Source organism: Podarcis melisellensis (genome assembly GCF_964234715.1).
Source record: "Podarcis melisellensis genome assembly, chromosome: 11".
NCBI lineage: Eukaryota > Metazoa > Chordata > Lepidosauria > Squamata > Lacertidae > Podarcis > Podarcis melisellensis.
The window spans coordinates 61923808-61946957 of NC_138543.1; the positions used below are offsets into that span (position 1 = coordinate 61923808).

The 23150-nt window shown below is 48.0% G+C and overlaps 1 protein-coding gene across 2 annotated transcripts in view; it reads left to right on the plus strand.

The window, feature by feature from the left end:
• Positions 1-23150, plus strand: part of CNTFR (ciliary neurotrophic factor receptor) — a 430483-nt gene that overhangs the window by 378759 nt on the left and 28574 nt on the right. For both annotated transcript variants that reach the window (XM_081929951.1, XM_081929952.1), the window contains 2 exons: positions 11803-11920; positions 15579-15745. In XM_081929951.1, the coding sequence (XP_081786077.1) occupies positions 11803-11920; positions 15579-15745 (285 nt within the window). The remainder of the gene's footprint in view (positions 1-11802; positions 11921-15578; positions 15746-23150) is intronic.

Below are 23150 nucleotides of genomic sequence, written 5' to 3' on the forward strand. Positions count from 1 at the left end.
ATGTGCTTATTTAGGGGGATTTTTTTCAAAATTACTTTTGTGCTTCATAAGCCATCTTTTTAAACAAAAATAAAAAAATCCCAGGCGAGGTGCTGCTGAAATAGATTGGGATCCAGGCATCCGGATGATTGCAGAAAGGTTGGACCTTGGCTGCCCTTCAGGGCTTGCGAAAGCATTTAAAAATTGCTTCCCTGTGGATGGCACTCAAGGCTCAGCTGGGACCGGGCGACTCCATTGATCTGCTGGTGTTGGGGCTTGCAGGGGAGGGGCCACAGTAGCTTGCTAGTAGATCAACTGCCTTGGGTGCAGAAGGTCTCTGGTTCAAGCCCTGAAGGCATCTCCAGGCAGGGTATTATTATTATTGTTACTATTATTTATTATGTATACCCCGCCCATCTGGCTGGGTTCCCCTAGGTGGCTTCCAGCAAAGTATTAAAATACAGTGCTCTGTTAAACACTAAAAGCTTCCCTAAACAGGGTTGCCTTCAGATGTCTTCTAAAAGTCTGGGAGTTGTTTTTCTCTTTGACATCTGGTGGGAGGGCGTTCCACAGGGAGGGCACCACTACCGAGAAGGCCCTCTGCCTGGTTCCCTGTAACTTGGCTTCTCGCAGGGAAGGAACTGTCAGAAGGCCCTCGGAGCTGGACCTCAGCATCCAGGCAGAATGATGGGGGTGGAGACGCTCCTTCAGGTATACTGGACCGAGGCCGTTTAGGGAACCCTAAACTCTAGGGAACCCTAGAGAGCTACTGGCAGTCAGTGTAGACACATCTGTGCCAGATGAACCAAGAGGCCTGACTCTGTAACTGCAACGTGTGGTTTGTGGGGCTGCCTCTGAAGGCAGTTTGGAAGCTCCAGCTGCCATGGAATTTGGCAGCGCAAGAGGGGAGGGGGCTCTCATGTACTCGAATCCTGCAGACCGTTCAACTGTCCCTATGTCCCCCTGTTTCACAGAAGCCACCCCAGTTTCTGATTTGATCCCAGAATGTCCAGCTTTTTCTTAGGACGTCCCTATTTTCATTGGAGAAATCTTGGGAAGTGAAATATACTCGGAGTTGAGTGTAGATTTCATGCTCTTTATTCAGCTCACAGTAGTGAGGAATGGAAGTTCCCCCAAGCTGTCTGCTTTATATACATTATGTACACAATGGGCCCCATGTGATTGGCTAATTCCGGGATTCTCCTGTAGGCCAATCAGGTTGCGGATTCACTTCCACCTGGAGCTGGATTGGGCGGCTCCTGCGGGCCAATCAGGTTGCTGCATTCTGAATCCTATTGTTCTAGGACCAATCAGATTGCTGCATTCTGAATCCTATTGCTCTAGGACCAATCAGATTGCTGTAATTTCGATCCTATTCAACTCAGTACATAACAGGAGGATATGGAACTATTCAGCCCCCAAACCACCTGAAGGCAGCCCATTTAGAGGGGAGGTTTTTTAACATTTAATATTTTTATTATGTTTTTACATATGTTGAAAAGCCATCCAGAGTGGCTGGGACAAGCCAGTCAGATGGGTGGGGTATATATAGTATAATTACTGTTATGGAATAGGATGTTCCCATTTTCATTGGAGAAACGTTGGAGGTCATGATCCTCTTTGTGCTTTCCAAAGGCACCTGTTCAGCCCATGTGAGAACAGGATGCTAGACTAGATGTAAGGGACCCTGAGAGTCATCTAGTCCAACCCCTGCAATGCGATGTTCTTCTCTTCCTTTGCTGCTGTGGCTCAGACAGCACTGTGGTCCTCAACTCTGGTCCTCCTCTGATAACGTGATTCTGGGGGTGCAGATGCCCCTCTCTCGCCTTGCACCAGCGAACTAAACTGTGGCTTCTGGGCAGAATTCTGAGCATGGATTTCTGAAAAATAAGTCACGTCAGACTAACTTGATCTCGTATTTTGACAGAATTACAAGCCTGGTAGATGAAGGGAACACAGTGGATGTAGCCTACCTTGATTTCAGCAAGGCATTTGACAAGGTGCCCCATGATATTCTTGTAAAGATGGTGGTAAAATGCGCTCTTGACTATGCTACCACTCAGTGGATTTGTAACTGGCTGACTGACCGAACCCAAAGGGTGCTCATCAATGGTTCCTCTTCATCCTGGAGAAGAGTGACTAGTGGGGTGCCACAGGGTTCTGTCTTGGGCCCGGTCTTATTCAACATCTTTATCAACGACTTGGATGATGGACTCAAGGGCATCCTGATCAAATTTGCAGATGACACCAAACTGGGAGGGGTGGCTAACACCCCAGAGGACAGGATCACACTTCAAAATGACCTTGACAGATTAGAGAACTGGGCCAAAACAAACAAGATGAATTTTAACAGGGAGAAATGTAAAGTATTGCACTTGGGCAAAAAAAATGAGAGGCACAAATACAAGATGGGTGACACCTGGCTTGAGAGCAGTACATGTGAAAAGGATCTAGGAGTCTTGGTTGACCACAAACTTGACATGAGCCAACAGTGTGACGCGGCAGTTAAAAAAGCCAATGCAATTCTGGGCTGCATCAATAGGAGTATAGCATCTAGATCAAGGGAAGTAATAGTGCCACTGTATTCTGCTCTGGTCAGACCTCACCTGGAGTACTGTGTCCAGTTCTGGGCACCACAGTTCAAGAAGGACACTGACAAACTGGAACGTGTCCAGAGGAGGGCAACCAAAATGGTCAAAGACCTGGAAACGATGCCTTATGAGGAACAGCTAAGGGAGCTGGGCATGTTTAGCCTGGAGAAGAGGAGGTTAAGGGGTGATATGATAGCCATGTTCAAATATATAAAAGGATGTCATGTAGAGGAGGGAGAAAGGTTGCTTTCTGCTGCTCCAGAGAAGCGGACACGGAGCAATGGATCCAAACTGCAAGAAAGAAGATTCCACCTAAACATTAGGAAGAACTTCCTGACAGTAAGAGCTGTTTGACAGTGGAATTTGCTGCCAAGGAGTGTGGTGGAGTCTCCTTCTTTGGAGGTCTTTAAGCAGAGGCTTGACAACCATATGTCAGGAGTGCTCTGATGGTGTTTCCTGCTTGGCAGGGGGTTGGACTCGATGGCCCTTGTGGTCTCTTCCAACTCTATGATTCTATGATTCTAAGCAGCACTGAGGCAGGTGGGCTGCAGGTCTCCTACTTCACAGCTGTGCTTATTTCCTCCTGTGCAGAGAGGCAGACCCCTTGTGGAGCACTGCCACCCAGCGGTAGCATCCTCAGGAACTCAAAGCCTTCCTTGCTTTGGGGGTTTTTATTATTTTTATTTTTTGCTGTTGTTTTGCAAAAGCAGAGCAGCCTGTCTTCCTTGTGCATGCAGATCAGAAAGGGCTGAGCTGGGATGTGTTTGCCCAGGGGAAAGGATCCTCTCCCTCTCTTTAAATTCACAGCTGCCCTTGAGCTGATTCCCCCATCTATCCTGCAGTGGGGGGGGGGTGTTTTTTGGAGGGGCTGTTGAGGAGCAGGAGAGAGGGAGGCGAGAGCATTTCTGGCCTCGCTGTTCTTGTTTTCTCTGTCTCTCTCTCTCTCTCTTCTGAACTTGCTGCGGGTCTGTTTGAATAATCTCTCTGTCAGACTCATTATCCTGTCTCTGGCCTTCGTCTGGTGTCTGAAGGCTGAAATAGCCATTAGCAGAGATGCTCGCCTCATACTAGAGCAGGGAGTGAAATGATTAAGGCAGGAGGAAGGATGCATCTCTCTCTCTCTCTCTCTTTCTCTCTGTCTCATAGATTTTAAGCAATGCACCCACAGGTCAGGTCTCTGTCTGGCAGCTCGGATTTTGAGACAAATTGCCGTGCAAATGGGTGAGGGCTTGTAAGGTGCTTCAGTGCCAGTCTCTGGGTCAAACCTATCTCCCAGTGACAAAGGAAGCTACCTTGCCAGACCACATGTCTCTCTAGCCCCAAATCACCTGCTCTGATAGCAGCAGCTCTCCAGGAGCTAAAGTAGAATACAGTGGTACCTCGGGTTATGTACTTAATTCATTGTGGAGGTCCGTTCTTAACCTGAAACTGTTCTTAACCTGAAGCACCACTTTAGCTAAAAGGGCCTCTTGCTGCTGCCACGCCGCACAATTTCTGTTCTCATCCTGAAGCAAAGTTCTTAACCCGAGGTACTATTTCTGGGTTAGCAGAGTCTGTAACCTGAAGCGTCTGTAACCTGAAGCGTCTGTAACCCAAGGTTGTTGTTGTTGTTGTTTAGTCGTTTCGTTGTGTCCGCCTCTTCGTGACCCCATGGACTGCCTTCAGATGTCTTCTAAAAGTTGGATAGTTGTTTATTTCTGATGGGAATGCACAGGAGTCCAGAAATCCTGCAAATCTAGAAATCGGCTTTCTGAAATCTAGCCCCCAACCCTTTGCATCCCACGTCCCCTGAAGATGGAAGTGGTCTGGGCGGCATTATTTATCTGGCTGCCAAGAATACAAAAAGAGATCTCCAGAGCCGGGTGGGGGAGGGAATATGCAAGTGTTTGACTTTCGCATAACTCTTCATCAGACCTTGATTCAGGGAACAACAACATCCTTCATCTCTCCTAAGCTCTGGGACAAGCATGACAGCTCCTGAAGAAGAATAAATATGTGTGTGGTAGTTTGGGGGGGGGGTTGTTTTCCAGAAGCCCATCTGGAACAGACACTTTCCTCCAGAGCTGGCATCTTCGTAAGAAAGTGCTAATTGCCTTGTTCCTTAGCGAAGGCAGGCTTCACTCAAACCCAGTCACCTGCCAGGAACTGTGCCAAAGGATCCCCGGTTCAGATTTCTGTGGAGGCAGCAGTCTCCAAACCCATCGATAGATAGCTGCTGCTTCTGCGAGTTTTATCTTGCACTTAATTCCGCTGCTCCGTCTGTCTGCTCCTCCCCAAACATAGAGGCACTTAGTCCTTGCATGCAAAATGGATTTTCTGGGAATTTGCAAGTAAATCCATTCATTAGTTTGGGGCTTTAAATTAATTAAAGGACCTGGAGTCTTTTTAAGGAATTTAACATCTGTGTCAGTCTCTGTAATAGAATAAAACAGACTCTGAGGCTTATTTGGAATTTTAAGCTGTCATGGCCAGAGGCTGCCTTCAAAGTCACAAGGTTGCCAGTTATTTTTAACTCTTCTTACCAGAAAGCTCACGCAGGGTTTTTGCAAATCGAGCTCATCGCTTATAGTGATGCGCTGCTCTCTGGCAAGGCCTGCTGTGGACCAGACCACCGGGTCTCCCCAGGCCTCGCCTCAGAGAAGAGCACCCTGAGCATGTCTGGGAAGAATGGTTTGGGTGCAGGTCTGGGGTTCTGCCAGCTTCTGAGTCCCAGCTGCTGGAAGCCACAGGATGGGGAGAGTGGGCAATGTGTTCGAATCCTGATTTCGAGCTTCCCTTGGGGGCACCTGGCTGGACCCTGTGAGAACAGCATGCTGGACTGGATGGGCCCCTGGTCGGATCCAGCAGCTTCTCCTTATAGTCCTAAAACAAGCCCGTCAGGCGTTTTGAGTCCCTGTTGTAGCTGAGTGTTCCCGAAGCACTTTTAACATCTCTGAAATTAAAAGCTGTAATTCTCGGTTTTACTGGAGCTACACCGAGTGTGAGCAAAAGGCATATTTACAATCTTTTAAATCAAAACGGCATTTTTTTAAAGGATTCTGAATTCAGTGACTCATACCAAATTCTCTGCTTGCAGTCCAAGGCGGTTGGGTTTCAGACTCCCAGGTTGCTGGTGGAGAGACCCTGAGCTCTGCCTGTGCATAAATGAGGTGCTAGATGAGAGGCAGTGTCGCATAGTGGCTAGCGTGCCAGACTAGGATCTGGGAGAACAGGCTTCAAATACTTGGCCATGGGTCTCACTGAATGGCCCTGGGCCAAGCACTCCCTCTCAGCCTATCCTACCTCACAGGGTTGTTGTGAAGGTTAAATGAGAGGAGGGGGAAAGCCATGTGTGCAGTCTTGAGCTCCTTGGAGGAAAAGGTGGGGTGTAAATGCAATAAATAAAATGGTGCCACTTCAGACTGCAGGATGCACTCTTTGAATATCATAGCATCATAGGGTTGCAGGGGACCCCAAAGGTCCTCTAGTCCACCCCACTGCAATGCAGGAATCTCAACTAAAGCATCCATGTCTGATGAAAACAAACATATGAGCAACCACCTCGCCAGAAGACAGATAGTGTAACAGGGAGCAGGCTGTGCTGTTTTAATTTTATTTATTTTTTGACTTTCAGATATGGAGATTTTAATATTTTGACTATATATTTTGTGGTTTTTTATTTTGATGTAGTTCTGTGAACCGCCCTGAGACCTCTGTGTAGAGGGTGGTACAGTCATACCTCCGGTTACAGATGCTTCAGGTTGCATTTTTTCGGGTTACCGGAACAGGTTACTTCCGGGTTTCGGCGGTCGCACATGCGCAGAAGCCCTAAATTGCACTTTGCGCATGCGCAGAAGCACCAAATTGCAACCCTCGAGTGTGCAGATGCGCCACTGTGGGTTGCGGACGTGCATCCTGCACGGATCACGCTCGCAACCCGAGCATCCACTGTATAAAACTTCAATAAATGATGATGATGATGATGATGATGATGATGTTTGAAAACAGCACACCACACTTGTAGCCTGAAGTGGTGGGATCTATTCCGATACCCTGGGATCCATTCTAGGCACCTCTTCAGCCTGTTATAGGACGAAGCCTCTTCAGGCACAGAGCAGGCAACCAAAGTGAGCAAATGGATCTTTCAAAGTTTTGCCCTTTTTAGTTCAAAAACCGTTAGAACAAAGCGTTTTTCCAGGTTTAAGCACTGTGAAATCCTCTCTCCTACTCGATGATTAACCTGTTACAGGAAGATAAAAGGAAAGGACGATAAGTTCCTGATATTAGCCGGCAAATTGCATAGATGGGGGTCGTAGCTTTGACGAACGCTTTATGGAATAGTTAATGGCTTGGAAATGGAACAAGCTCCCTGCCTGAGATTCCTCTACGTGTCATTATGGATGAATAAGACAGAAAGCCCCTCTACAAATTAAAAGTAATTTGTTATTATCCAATTTGCTAACTGTTTGAGATACAGTCAGCGATAATCTTCAGCTTTGAATTTTTCCGGCAAGAATCTGTTTATATATAACCCTGAATTTAATACATAGCAGAAATTACAATATTTCACAATATAGGAAATAGGTGATATTGGTGATCTATGGGTCTAATTTAAGATGAATGCAGTTCTGACGTATGATGATATTAAATCTATATTAATGCTTTCAATCCTCCCTGGTCTGAGTAGTATCAAATTAGATGATGTCTTACAAATCTGTGAAAAGAATAATTACACAAAAGGCTTCTCAGATGATAAACCGAACTTGGCGACAATGAGAAATTTCCGGTCGGTGGCAGCAGTGGGGTGGGGTGGGGGTTAATTTGGGAGTGCCTCTGTGGAGGAAAGAGTTAAATTGTCCCTCCACAAATGATCTCATCCCACCCATTGTCACTGCCCACAACTGCTGCATTTTGCATTTCTAAAACGAACTTTGGAACTCCCTGTCTATCGACACCAGGGAGGCAGTTTCACTGTCCCCTTTTGGGCACCTGCTTATAATAATAATAATAATAATAATAATAATAATAATAATAATAATAATAATAATAATTTTTTATTTGTACCCCGTGCCCATCTGGCTGGGTTTCCCCAGCCACTCTGGGCGGCTTCCAACAAAGATTAAAAATGCATTAAAATGTCACACGTTAAAAACTTCCCTGAACAGGCCTTTAGAAGTTAAATGTTCTTCATTTCTTTTCAGCTGTTGCTGCTGTTCATCATCTTTAGACTATTTGTAAACACCTGCTTTTAACTCGTCTATTATCCATAATTTTAAGGTTTCCCTTTTATATTTTTGTAAACTGCTCGGAGGTTTTCTTCCAAGCGAGTGGAATATAAATCTTGTTAAGTAGAGGAAAGCAGTAAGAAGAAGCAGCAGGATCTGCACTCGAGATGCAAAGGTGCTGCTTGAAAGGGGTTATGAATGAGCCAAGGGGACTTGCAAGGAAACACTCCTAACAGGAATGATGCCAGCCACTCACGTAGTGGGTTTGCAAACCCACACTCCAATCCTGATCTTTCCTAATCCCCCCCCCACATTACATGCAGAATTCCACAACTACTGAGCATGCTCAGTAAGGCTATAACTTTTTCTAGAGTGGTGCTTCTTCTTCATCATCATACTCATTCCACAAGAAGCATCCGAGCACAAGAGCCTTCTGGATGGATGGCGGCCAGCAGATTGAGGTTGAATCCTGACAAGACAGAAGTGGTGTTTTGGGGGGACAGGAGGCGGGTGGGTATGGAGGACTCCCTGGTCCTGAATGGGGTCACTGTGCCCCTGAAGGACCAGGTGCGCAGCCTGGGAGTCATTTTGGACTCACAGCTGTCCATGGAGGCGCAGGTCCATTCTGTATCCAAGGCAGCTCCATCTGGTACGTAGGCTGAGACCCTCCCTGCCTGCAGACTGTCTGGCCAGAGTGGTGCATGCTCTGGTTATCTCCAGCTTGGACTACTGCAATGCACTCTACGTGGGGCTACCTTTGAAGGTGACCCGGAAACTACAACTAATCCAGAATGCGGCAGCTAGACTGGTGACTGGGAGTGGCCTCTGAGACCATATAACACCAGTCCTGAAAGACCTACATTGGCTCCCAGTACGTTTCCGAGCACAATTCAAAGTGTTGGTGCTGACCTTTAAAGCCCTAAACGGCCTCAGTATACCTGAAAGAGCGTCTCCACCCCCATTGTTCAGCCCGGACACTGAGGTCCAGCGCCAGCAGACTTCGATAGCCTTTTCCTCCTCTGTGAATTTGTCCAGTCCTCTTTTAAACCCATCCAAGTTGGTGGCCATCGCTGCTTCCAGTGGCAGTGAGTTCCACAGTTTTAACTATGCACTGCGTGAAGAAGGCCTTCCCTTTAGAGCAGAGCTGTTGCCAGCTAAACAAGGGATATCACAGCCACAGGCTTTTTAAAAATCTATACATATAAATAATAAAAAGTTGGAATGTTTGTCTGAAGGAGGAGAGAGGCTGGCTGAAGGGAGCTGAGATTTGAGGCACCCTTTTTACCTCTTGCCTGGGAATGTGATCCGGGACAGGCAACACTTCGGCTGCTAGAGATCTGTGGTCCTCAGTGGAGGGGCCTGAGATGCTTCTTGTACCGAGATGAAAGCTGTACTTATGTGGGATTCTGTCTTCCGACAAGCCCTGTAGGGGGCTAATGTGGAGGCTTGATGTACGCGTGTAATTACTGGAGGTTCTTTAGCAGCCCGTGTTCTACAGGACGGCAATAGATGAGTCCCTCGTGACCTTAAATTCAGTAAATCTGTGCCGTTATGGAGAAGGGGGACAGAGATCTCACAGTTTAGCCAGTGAAGTGGAGGGGCTGTCGATTCAGGGCAGACAAACTTCCTCCCGGGACCTGTCTCTGACTCATGGAGTTGGCTGCCATGAAACGGTTGCAAAGGTTGCAGAGCAAAAAGTGCAGGCAATCTTGAAGCAATCGCTTTGCAAGACGTGAGCCGGCGCCTGCCTTTCAAGTTCTCGGTCAATGAGTGAAGTCTGAGTGTCATCAATGAGTATTTTAAAAAATGGTAAAAGACCCCTGGATGGTTAAGTCCACTCAAAGGCGACTCTGGGGTTGTGGAGATCATCTCACTTTCAGGCCGAGGAAGCCGGCGTTTGTCCACAGACAGCTTTCCAGGTCATGTGGCCAGCAGAACCAAACTGCTTCTGGTGCAACCTGACACCATGATGGAAACCAGAGTGCATGGAAACACCGTTTACCTTCCCACCACAGTGGTACCTATTTAGCTACTCGCACTGGTGTGCTTTTCAACTGCTGGGTTGGCAGAAGCTGGGACAGAGCAACAGGAGCTCACTCCATCATGGGGATTTGAACCACCAACCTTCCGATCGGCAAGCCCAAGAGGCTCAACGCTTTAGACCACAGTGCCACCCGTGTCCCAATGAGTGTGGTGCTGACCAACTGAGCCTTCTGATGGAGGCTTAGCTTGGTGATAATCGCATCACTTCTGACAAAAGAGCCAACATAGCTGCTAGAGGGGTGTGAAAAATTGTATCCCTGACTTTTTAAACTCATCTACCCATATATGCGGGTGGCGCTGTGGTCTAAACCACAGAGCCTAGGACTTGCCAATCAGAAAGTCGGCAGTTCAAATCCCCACGACGGGGTGAGCTCCCATTGCTTGGTTCCTGCTCCTGCCAACCTAGCAGTTTGAAAGCACGTCAAAGTGCAAGTAGATAAATAGGTACCACTCTGGCGGGAAGGTAAACAGCGTTTCCAGGCACTGCTCTGGTTTGCCAGAAGTGGCTGAGTCATGCTGGCCACATGACCCGGAAAAACTATCTGCGGACAAACACCGGCTCCCTCAGCGCTCAGCGAGATGGGTGCCACAACCCCAGAGTCATCCACAACTGGACTTAGCTGTCAGGGGTCCTTTACCTTTACCTTTTTTACCCATATACTATCTGAAATCATGGGATACATTGGTTGCCAAATGTGAAGTTTTTTCCAGCTCTCCTACTAGATTCACACTGCGTTCACACACTAATGCAGCCGGGGTTGTGGGGTGTTAAGCTGATAGTAGCAGCAACGTGGAGAGGAGGAAGGATGGCTAAATATAACACCGGGGACTTATATTGATATCGCATCCTTTTTTGCTCAACAATCAAAGGAAAAGAACAATGGAGAACGTTGGCTGTTGACCTGCGCTTATCACTTTGCTGTAGCTATTATGAGGTATACATAATAAATAGCCGCAGCAAATGCTCTTAGGATTCATTGGCTTGCCTTATAATGCTTTAATCTTGATTTTATTCAAGCACGGGCATCTGCATCCTGGTTGATTTACAGCAGAGGTTCCCAAACTTTGGGAGGGCCGCCCTTTGGTTCCATAAACCTGTCCCCAGGGCCTCCTACACCACCCTCTAAAAAGCGTCATGCAGATAGAAGTTTGCATGGCCCACTGGGAAGGTAATAACACAATCAAATTCAGAACGGTAACAATGGATTGCACATTTATTCAATATCCAATTAAAACCTGTTGGTTTAATTAATTCAAGAAAATTGGTGGACTTGACCTGGTGGTGATACCAGCTTCTTGAAGTCTGGTAGTCCTTTGCACTTCCAGAGCCCCCGCCCAAGCCCTCCCCCCTTTGTGCCCCACTTTCCAGGCACAGGTCTGTGCTATAAAATAGCTCAGCGTCTGATTGTTTGTTTGCATGTTTCCCAGAAAAAAAACATGTTTTACTGCTGAATCGGAGCAAATGGCGATCCGCCGAAAGACCGTTTGCTGTTTGCTCCGATTCGGATGCAGAACTTCAAAGTCCTCTGCCGCGCCAGGTTTAATTGTGCCAGCCTGACAGCAACCATCCACAGACCTAAAACAAAAGGACTGGTTCACAGCTAATGGCACCTGAAGGGCTGAGGGTTGTCACTGGGGCAAACCAGGCCTCTTGGGCATTGAACAACTGCAGGCAGGAAGTTTCTACAAAAGCGAGGAAAGATTAAGCTTTTTCTGGTATGGAATCATTGGGGAGTTCCGCCTGTTGACATCTGTTAGACGTGTTCTTTTCATGTGACACCGAGCGTGTTCAAATTCTGTGCACCTTTGTTCCTTCTTTTGCGAGTGGAGCAGAGGACTCTACGCACGTTTACCATGCATTGGGTCCAAAGTGTGTTCCAGGGTTCAATCTGGATTGCTTGGCACTTCTTCTTTCTTCATCCAGAGCAACTTTTGATCACAGCAGAGAGAGCCTGGCTTGACCACCCCTTTCTCTTTCCCAACAGCGCCGCCCAAGGAGCCCGCATTGATGTGCCGGTCGAACAATTACCCCAGCGGCTTCTACTGCAGTTGGCACATGCCCATCCCAACGTACATTCCAGACACCTTCAACATCACTGTAATGTGAGTAGGGCCTTGAGGGAAGGCATTCCTTTGCGGGGCGGGGGGGGGGGAGCCTTCTCAGAACAAAAACACAGCACTGGGCGCATGCGACCTTGACTGGCTTGGCTGCTTTCATGAACATCAGCTTGAAGGCAGTCACCGGAGATCATTCCACAGGCATTTGTGCCCCTTTCCCAGCTGCTTTTACTGTAATTTTATCTAGCTTTTGAACCTCTAAACCAGCGGTTCTCAACCTGTGGGTCCCCAGATGTTGTTGGACTACACCTCCCATCACCCCTAGCTAGCAAGGCCAGAGCTCAGGGGAGATGGGAGTTGTAGTCCAACAACATCTGGGGACCCACAGGTTGAGAACCGTTGCTCTAAACAGAGTGTTTAGGGCAGGGACAGACTCTGCAGGAATCTTTTGCCCATCGTGAAGCTCAAACCCACAACCCCGAGATTAAGAGTCTCATGCTCTTATCGACTGAACTATCCCAGCAGTTAATCCAAGGGGGAACCTGTGGCGTTCCAGACATTAAATACATCAGAAGGGCCTGGTGGATGAGGCCAATGGCCCATCTGGTCTGGCCACCTGGTCTCGCAGTGGCCAAATAGATGCTCGTGAGAAACCTGCAAACAGGATTTGGGCACAAGAGCCCTAGCCCAGTACGTTTCCGAGCACAATTCAAAGTGTTGGTGCTGACCTTTAAAGCCCTAAACGGCCTCAGCCCAGTATACCTGAAGGAGCGTCTCCACCCCCATCGTTCTGCCTGGACACTGAGGTCAGCACCAACACTTTGAATTGTGTTCGGAAACGTCCTGGGAGCCAATGTAGGTCTTTCCGGACTGGTGTTATGTGATCTCGGCAGCTGCTCCCAGTCACTGGTCTAGCTGCCGCATCCTGGATTAGTTGTAGCTAGAGACATCAGATATCAAGCCTGGGACCTTCTGCATGCGAACTCTGGGAATTCACTTCCAGGAGGTGTTGTCGATGCCCAGCTAGATAGAGCAATGGTCCGACACAGCGTAAACAGCTTCCTGCAGAGCACAAACACAAGCCCTCAATTATATCAAAATGATAAGGAGAAAGCACAATTGGCGAAGATCCAGACAAACACACCTGGGTATCCAGCCCCCATTAAAACAATACATAAGCATACCACGGCCCAAAAGTATGGGAGAAATATACGGCAATGTATATATAAATAACCGATCAATATTAGATGAGAGTCCAGATAGTGTCTTGCTTCTAAACCACTTTATCAAAACATGTTTGCTGCAAAATGCCTTTGTAACCGCATATATTACTTCACCAGTCTTATGCTCTTGGAGGCATAAATCTTCCTTAATCGTGCTGCGGGGACCAATTCTCAAAGATAGCATGGGGAAGAGAAAGCAATGTGCTCTGTCACTGAGCTGCAGCCCACCCCAGAGTGGGGCAGGACTCCTGATCCTTGGCGAATTTTGTAGAAGAGGAGAAATTGGGTGGGCACAGCTCATTGTGGCCTTTTTGGGGAGGGGGGTATCAAAGTCTCCCCGCTTGCCGTAATGCCCTCTCCTGCAGTGTCCTGGAAGGCGCAGGAACCCAGAAGTGCTTCGCGTTTGGTCAGTGAGTTGAGGATCCTGATCTTTGATGGTCAACCAGGGCAGTGGCTGGTAGATTTACTTACTCTGAATTAATTCAGCACACCCTCGCAGCAGTGAGTGCCGCAAGTTACCGTCATGTGAAGAAATATTTTGACAGTTTGCGCTATCCCCAAGTAATTTAGCCAGCTTCATCAAAATTATTTGCTTCCTTCCAGATCCTCCTGTTACTTGGCCTGAACTGGAACTTCCAGAGACGCCTTGGGATTTCACTTTAGGTGAAATCTGGTAGCAAGTTCTGATACGGAGATTTCCTCCCACATGTCAGGATCTTGTCTGTGTCCACCGCTATTTGTGCTGAACAACAGCCACCGACTTGCTCTCCTTGTGAAGGGCTAAAAAAAAGAAAAGGTCTGATTATGAGGCGGGTGAAAACATAAATTCTATTTCCAGGACAGCAGCCCGAAGCCTGTTTCCTTGACAAACAAGGACTGTGGTGCCTGTTCTTGTGAGAGTTGACAGGGTCAACATGATGTAGGCATTCAAGGTTGGAGAGAACATGATGCTTTCCTCTGAACTTTCCCCTTCTCTTCCCACCTCAATCTTTGCACCCGCAATCCAAAATATCCCTGATATTTTGCTGCAACCCTTAGTTTGAGCCGGGCTTTCCTCCATCTCTTGAACCATCAGGTTTGGTAATAATGGAGAATGTCCCTGAGCATGTGCAGAATTTTACTCCTCCTTTTGAGTAGCTACTGCCCTGTGTGATAGTACAGGGAGGGTGTGAAATCCCCGAATATGGGCCCTCATGTGAAACCCCAATCCAGCCATTTTCCACAAATATACGAAGTTGGTGTTTATATCTGTTCATCTCAGTCTTGTCACCTGCGGACTCGCCTTCATTGGAGGTTTTTAGGCAGAGGTTGGATGTCCAAGATTTTTTACCTGGGATTCCTACATTGCAGGGGGTGGACTAGAGGACCCTTTAAGACCCCTTCCAACTCTACCATTCCATGATGCTGTGATTGGCAGCTGCTCTCCGAGGCCTCGGTTCTCCCGTTGGCCAACACCTCTTGCTGCCACTTTTCTGCATTTCAAGCAAACAGAGGCATTTCTGCCTGAGACTCCTTAGGAATTACTACAAGTGGGATCTAGGTGAAACAAGCTGTGTTTAGTTCCCCTTGAAATGGAGCAGGATGTCAGTTAAGTCATGGCTAACCTTTCACGGTGATTTAAAAAGGGATATAATCTGGATTCAGAAGTAACATCTTTCTGCAGGGCCTGCAAGACAGAGCTGTTCCGCCTGGCCTTTGGTTTGGACTCGGTCTGACCCATATGTTTCCCTCCCCTTATGGTCTTGATCTATGGGCTACTATTAAAACGAGGCTGCATTTTAAATTGTATTTTAACCTGTATTTAAATTGTGTGGTTTTTTCCCTTTTCTTTTTTCCCCCTATTATGTTTTTATTGTAATTTTACTGGTGTTAACCGCCCTGAGCCCAGCTCTGGCCGGGGAGGGCGGGGTATAAATAAAAATTATTATTATTATTATTATCATCATCATCATCATCAAAGGAGGGTGTATCTACCCATGTATGCAGCGAATACTTTCCTATCTGGTGGAGGGTAAAGTGCTATTTCATTATATCAATGTGGTTCTGAACTGTGGTTATTTGGGGAAAGTAGGGGTAAGGGAGGGACGCGGGTGGCGCTGTGGGTTAAACCACAGAGCCTAGGACTTGCCGATCAAAAGGTCGGCGGTTCGAATCCCCATGACGGGGTGAGCTCCTGTTGCTCGGTCCCGGCTCCTGCCCACCTAGCAGTTCAAAAGCACGTCAAAGTGAAAGTAGCTAAATAGGTACCTCTCCGGTGGGAAGGTAAACGGCATTTCCGTGCGCTGCTCCGGTTCGCCAGAAGCGGCTTAGTCCTGCTGGCCACATGACCTGGAAGCTGTACGCCGGCTCCCTCGGCCATTAAAGCGAGATGAGCGCCACAACCCCAGAGTCAGCCATGACTGGACCTAATGGTCAGGAGTTTCTTTACTTTTCCTTCCTGCGTCATCTCAGCCTCCTTCTCGACTCTTCTCTTTCTCCAGGCACGACTCCAAGGAGATTGTGTGCGACATGGACGTCTCCCTCAAAAACAGGTGCTACATCCGGTACCTTCACCTTTTCTCCAGCAAGAAGTACAAGGTGACTTTGACGGTCACAAACGCCCTGGGCAGCAGCTCCACCTCCATCTCTTTCGACGAGTTCGCGATAGGTAAATATGGCAGCCGGTCCCGACATCCGCTTTGGGAGAGGCGTCGCACTTTTGCATTTGCAAAATGCTTTGCAATCTGTTATTGTTAATATTTACTTGTTTGTTTGTTTGTTTGTTTGCCACCCATCTGACCGGGTTGCTTCACCCACTCTTGGGCAACTTCCAACAAATTAGTAATTTCATTTTATCTGTTTACGCTTCGAAATATATATTGCGCACGCCTACTACACACAAATGTATGGTGCTTGATACAGTATTGATCGGAATGTGGGACAAAAATATATTGTACATTGGACCGAATATATACATATTATGAGATGCAGTTTAAATCACTTGGTGAATGGAAAGCGAGGGAATAGTTCTATTGCCTTTCATCCAAAGATCACAAGGTGGTTTACAAGTCTGAACTGGATTCAAAGAATCATAGAATTCTAGAGTTGGAAGGGACCCCCCAGTGGTCATCTAGCCCAACCCCCCGCAATACAGGAATCTCAGCGAAATAATCCCTGACCGATGGCCACCCAACCTGTTTTTGTAAACCTCCAAGGAAGTTTCCTTCTTACACCAGCCACTCTTGGAGGTGGGTTGCTAGTATCCCTCCCTCTGCCCATTTTACAGAAAGCACCTTTTTCAAGGCCACATTTCAGGGCAGAAACAAGGCTTGAACCTCCCCCTGTAACCAAATAATAATAATAATAATAATAATTTATTATTTATACCCCACCCATCTGGGTGGGTTTCCTCAGCCACTCTGTCTGGGCGGCTTCCAACAGAACACTAAAATACAATAACCTATTAAAGATTAAAAGCTTCCCTAAACAGGGCTGCCTTCAGATGTTGTCTAAAAGTTTGGTAGTTATTTTTCTCTTTGGCATCTGGTGGGAGGTCGTTCTACAGGGCAGGCGCCACTATCGAGAAGGCCCTCTGCCTCGTTTCCTGTAACTTGGCTTCTCTCAGTGAGGGAACCACCAGAAGACCCTCGGCGCTGGACCTCGGTGTCCAGCAGAATGATGGGGGTGGAGACGCTCCTTCAGGTATCATAGTTCTAGATTGTTTCCAGCGGCAATAACATACTTCCTGTGATAAATGCAGCTTCCGTTCTCACCCAGCAGGTGTCCCCTGACAGCCTTGGCTGCTTTCTACTCCCCTGCTGGCAGTGAAGTGTAGTGGTTAGAGCGCTGGACTAAAACTCTGCCATGAACCCCCTTGGGTGTGACCTTGGGAGCCGGTCCCTGCCTCTGAGCCTAGCCTCCCCCACAGGTTGGTTGTGGGGATAAAACGGGGGAGAGAGCGCAAACCGGTGTCCCAGTTCCCCGGAGGAAAGATGGGTTATAAACTGAATAAATAGATTGTGGCATCTTGTCTTGGTGGGAACTGCCTCTTCCCAGGCTCTCCTTTGCTGGACCACCCAGTACGAGGGATGGGGCAGGGAGGATCCTACAAACGTAAAGGTCCCCAGGACATGAGCTGGCCTCCTCTGGCTTGGAGAAGGCTCCCTGCTTGGAATATGTGGCAGAACATTTCCTTCCCCGCCAGAAAGATGGAGGAAGAGCACTCAATCGCCTGGAAAATGAGAGACGCGTTCCTTTGATCTCCGCTGCAGCTGCACACCAACAGGAATGAGCTGCTCGCTGTGCGGATTCGCGGCACATTTCCATTTTAAATGGTGGCAGAAATATGCGCTGTTTCTCCGACGTGTCCGGCCTTCCGCTCCGCTCTCCGTCCCGCCAGAATTGCTTGCTTAATGATGCCTTCTGAGCAAACAGAGACCCACGATGGGCTCTTTGCCAGGATGGAAGAAAGGGACCCGGCGAGCTCAGCCTTGCTCTTTGCTCAGAGGAAACGGAGGCCAGGCAAAGAAGGAAGGCTTTTCCAAGCAGCTGGGTGAGCGATCAGAATGGAACGAGGGTCCCAGATTTGGAAGGAGAGAATTAAGAAAAGTGCCAGAGTGGCAAACCTCAGAAACCTGCTTGCCACCGCATTTTGGGTGACGTTAAGCATCACAGTGTAGTGAAATGTGCAAAAGCAGTGCAGGCTCTCATCAACCAGGGTCTAAGATCATCAGGGAATGCAGGGATAACCAAGGACAGCTGCTGCACCACATGCAGTTTGAAAGGTATTTGGTGCGAGTTGTGCAAGAAAAGATTGAGCAGCTATGCAATGGCAGGGTTTTCCAAGAGGGTGTTTTGATTTGATTTATTATATTTCTAAGCTGCTTTTTATTCAAGTGAACCCCAAAGTGGCTTACAAGCGATAAATGACAATAAGATGGTAGAGCGTCGTGAAACATCGCGAACGCTTCAAGAGTCATATCGAATAATCAAGAAATCATCAGTGAAACAGTTACAATCTATAAAACACTGTTAACAAAGCAACAGCTAAAAAACTAAGCTGCATGTCACAATTAAAGCAAAAGTCATGCTATTCGATTAACAAAGCAGTGCAGCATTTATAACCTATAAAACAATATTAACCACATTAACAAAATAGCAGCCAAAAAATAAACTTAAGCAGCGTTAGGTTCATGCACACACACCCCATGACTCGAAATCCTCCGCTCTATTCAGTGCATTAAAATGTACATTCCTCTAAAGTCTGTGACAGCAACTCCGAAGGCTCCTTGGGCTGGAGGTGGGGCAGCACAGGTGAGACCCCCACCCCACCCCCTGATGGCAAATGGAGTCTCTCCCCCCTCACGGTTCAGCTCCCTTATAGAGTGAGTCTCCAGCCCAGCACTCTACGAGCTGGTGGATTTCTGCAGCACGGCATCACCCCTCTCTGGTCTACCTGAGCTTCCTGTCGCACAGGGGGTTGGTCTAGATGTCCCTCGGGACCCCTTCGGACTCTGCAATTCTGTAGACACTGGGAGTGTGACGGGGAAAGGGAGCGAGAGCCCACCCACCTTCCCAAGTGCTCAGAGAAGCGTACAGGGTTCCCCACCACCACCACACCTTTTTTATCTTCACAACAACCCTGCGAAGTGGGCCAGTCCAAGAGCGAGGGACCCTCCCAAAGTCTCCCAAGGGGTTTTGTGGCTTAGTGGGGATTTGAACCTGCCCAGAGACCTCCACAGGTGGAAGATGAGCTCGGCTTTGTTCCTGATTTTTCTTCCCTTCTGAGCCTGCTTGGCAAAGCCCGCCCAGGACAGCTGTAAAAATACCGTGCTTTTCTGTGTATAACACACTCCCATGTATAAGACGCCCCCAGTTTTGAGGACTAAAAATTTAGGAAATGAGGGGGAGATCGCCCACAATTGTTGAGCTTTTTTTAGTGGTGGGGATTGCCAGAAAAAACTCACCCGCGCACATCACAAGAAGCAGCCTATTACCTTCCCAATTGCTGCAGCAATAACCAATCAACACCACCCCTTGCCACAGACACCAGTAACACGCTACAGACCATCCCTGGCTTGCAGTGTCGACCTATACCATGTCCCGTCCCCCCCAGGCAGTGCCAGGAGCTTGTCCTACTCTCGAGTAGGACCCTGTCAGAGACACATGCCCGACTGGCATGTTCCCTCCCTCCTGGTCGATCGTTCGGGAACTTCAAAAGCTTTCTTCAGCCCGAACATCACAGCCGATGCCAACAGACACCAGCACACTTAGGGATCCGCAGAGTCTTCGCAACTTGCGTGACAGACCTCAGCAACTCAACATTTTGGCTAATCTACTTTATTTACACATAAACACACACGGAGCACTGCAACATGGCTCCCTCTCTCTCTAGCATCAGACAGCAGAGGGAAAAGGACAATAGTCCCACTTCACAGAACACAGCAACACAAACATCCCACTCTGTGGAGTCAAAGCACATACTGTCATGTGATAGACAACAATCCCATGACTGCAATCGCGGAGCAGGAATTCTAACAGGCACTACCCATGTTGTAAGACGACCCCAAAATTTTGATCATTGTTTTTCTGTTGAAAAAAACCTAGTCTTATACACGGAAATATACGGTAGTTAATGGAGAATACTCCAGAAACTGATAGATTGAGTCCTGAACTCGCTCACTGAAGTGCTCCTAAACTTGGGTCAACATGCCAGGATTTGCAGGGACACGTTTGTTGGGTTCCACATGCTCTGAGTGGGAAGCAGCTCAGGAGACTCTTGTCTTAGTGTTGCAAATGTGTCTGAGGGAGCTCTTGGCTGCTGCTCTGCAGAGCACGGGGCGTACCTGGGCCAGGGCGAAAGCCGAGCCACATCGATGGATCCTGAACTGCTTTTCAGCAGCTCTAATGGCTCCCACAGCCTTGACAGATGGTGTTTGCATTCTGGTTGCAAAGGCGAGAAGGGGGGGGGCAACGAGCGCATTGAAAGAGCGCACACTTCGCGCGCCCCCCCTGTTTTTCTATTAGGAGCCTTGGGCGAATTGTGGGAAGAGAACGCACAGCATTAAAAATGCAGCATCCTGGCCCGGCTAATTATTCCGCATATCAAAAGGCGATTAGGGCGGACGCCACCTCTGACACGCCATGTGATGCGCAGATGACGGGTCCCTAATGCGCCAGGAGAGACATCTGGGGATAGTTTGAGATTTTATTGCCCTCCAGCCAGCGGGACGGATCCTCTCCCAGGCACTGACTCATGAAAGAAGGAGCAGGGTGGTCAGGACAGGACAGGGGGGGCAGTGTCAGGGGGGCTCGGCTGCATCCAGCCCCCCCCCAGACTTGCTGTATTTATTTGTTTATTTATCACTTACAGTGATTGATTATTTTATTTATTTATTTATTTATTTTTTTATTTGAAATTTTATTTACAACTTAACATAAACCCCCCCACCCCACCCAATACAGAAATCCGCCCTCATTAAACGTGAGCATAACATACAGCGAGCATAACATACAACAATACAAACAACCAAATAAAAGGCTTCCTTTATCCTGTACCTGGCCTCCTTATTTACTTCTTATAAGCTGTTTCCTTTATGAATAATTATTAAGATTTTTCTAATTATAACTTAAATATCCACAAAGTCTCCTTTGTCGAAACAAGTCCAGGTATGTGTTTTAGGGCACTGTTTTGTGAAGTATACTTTGCATTTTCCCCATGCTTTTTGAAACTTTTGTCTAGTGTGATCTCTAACTGCCTCTGTTAATCTAGCCAGTTCAACATACTCTGACAATTTGTCTTGCCATTTCTTTTCTGTTGGCACAGTTTATTTTTTCCAGTTTTTAGCAGTGAGGATCCTTGCCGCTCCAGTGGCATAGAGGAATATTTTCTGATCTCCTCTTGCTATACCTGTGTCCGTTATCCCTAGTAGAAAAGCTTCTGTATTTTTCATAAAGTTATACTTAAACATTTTTTATATATAGTGGTTGTTGTATACCACCATGTCAGAGCGGTTGACAGCAATAAAAATGTAACAAGCCATACAATTACAAGCACATCCAAGTTAAAAACACACATAAATTGCCCATTGCAGAAAGATGTGTTCTCAATTGGCTGCTGACTCTCCAGTGGCAGAGAGTTCCACAGGACTGGGACAATGGTACTAAAGCTTGGGTTTCTCGTTGTCTGATGAGCCTCACCAGCTTGAGGAGTAACCGGCAGTTCTTCAGCAGATGATCTAAGCGATCGAGCTGGGATAGAAGTGTTTGGGCGATCGCCGGCGTGCCCTGGACCTAAGTCTTCCAGAGCTTTGTAAATCCATAGCTGTCAACTTACAGATTTGAAAATAAGGGACCAACAGCCTTGAAAATAAGGGACAAGCAGCCAAAATAAGGGATTTTAGCCAACCAGTTAAAAGGGGCAAGATAATTTTAGAGAGCAGCACTGGTTTTTAGCCCTTCGTTTCCAGAGGTTGCTGCTCAAGACACCAGCCGATGAAACACTGCAATTAAATAACTACAAGCAGCAACCACTTTTCGCGCAAAATGAAGTCCAAGCTACAAAGATGCTGCTGCAGTTCTGTATCTTTTCTCTCCTGCTCCATCTGCAGCTCTCAGTTCCATCAGGTGGGGCTGGAGGAGGGGGGGGAATAGCGCCCGAAGTAAACCCGCAGATCAGACCATCTATGCTAGTCTACCACTACAAATCTGTGGGAGAAGCACTTGCGGATCTTCCTCCGCTTTCCCCCTCTATGCTTAGCCCTTGGAACACTTGCCTCCTCCTACTCTCTCTGAACTGCTTTATGGTTGTCCTCGCTCTCCTCTCAAGGCTCCTCATCAATTCATAGACCATGCCAGGCTTCCCATCTCATCCGGGTCCTTCGGCGGCACAGCCGCAGTATGGCCTAGTGGGAGCAGCGGCGGGCAGAGGGGAGGCCCCAGGCAGAGACGCTCAGTTCGGTGGTCGCGAGGAGGATGGTGGCAGATGGGCCCGAGGCTCCCACCAGTCCCGGCATGGAGGGGCTCCCGGGGGCCAAGGCTGGTGAGAGGAGGCCAGAGGGGGCGGGCCGGGCAGCCAAGCAACACAGTTGGAGCCTCCCTCCTCCCTGGCCGGCAGGGAGGGAGGAAGAGGAGCTGCTTCCTTTGAAACCCGGGAAATATAAGGGACATCATCAATCCGGGACAGCAGTGGGACATGGCGCTGGGATAAGGGACTGTCCCTCCAAATAAGGGACGCTTGACAGCTATGTGTAAATCGCTACCGGAACCTTGAGCACGGCTCGGTGCTAAGTGTGCAGCCAGTGATTCTGCAGGAGCTGTCCTATCCTAGGGCGGCTGCTTCAAAGAGAGCTGTCCATGCAAGGCGGTCGTCTGATGAGGGTTTCAGCGCTGCTCTCCAGTCACCTTGAACCTGTGGAATAAAGAATTTATAAATATGCATGAAAAGAGCCGTTTGCTCTGGGAAGAAAGAGGAGACTTTGCTTCTGAGCTTCTTTTACTCCCTTTTAGAAGTGTGCTTTTCCTGACAGTGCTTCTTTTCCACTGTCCCACAGATACATGTATTTGTTCGCCTCGAATAGTTAAGGTTAACTTTTGGCTTAGAAAAGAAGCGAGTCACAAGTAGCATGAGAGAAGTTTATCAAATGATGCCTAGTGTGGAGGAAATGGATAGAGGGGAAAATATTTCTCTGTATCTCATAAAACTAGAAGTCGTGGACATCTGCAATTCGCTCTATGTGGGGCTCCCTTTGAAGGTGACCCGGAAACTACAACTAATCCAGAATGCGGCAGCTAGACTGCTGACTGGGAGCGGCTGCTGAGACCACATAACACTGGTCTTGAAAGACCTACATTGGCTCCCAGTACGTTTCCGAGCACAATTCAAAGTGTTGGTGCTGACCTTGAAAGCCCTAAACAGCCTCGGCCCAGTATCCCTGAAGGAGCATCTCCACCTCCATCGTTCTGCCCGGACACTGAGGTCCAGCTCTGAGGGCCTTCTGGTGGTTCCCTCTCTGTGAGAAGTGAGGTTACAGGGAACCAGACAGAGGGCCTTCTCGGTAGTGGCACCCACTCTG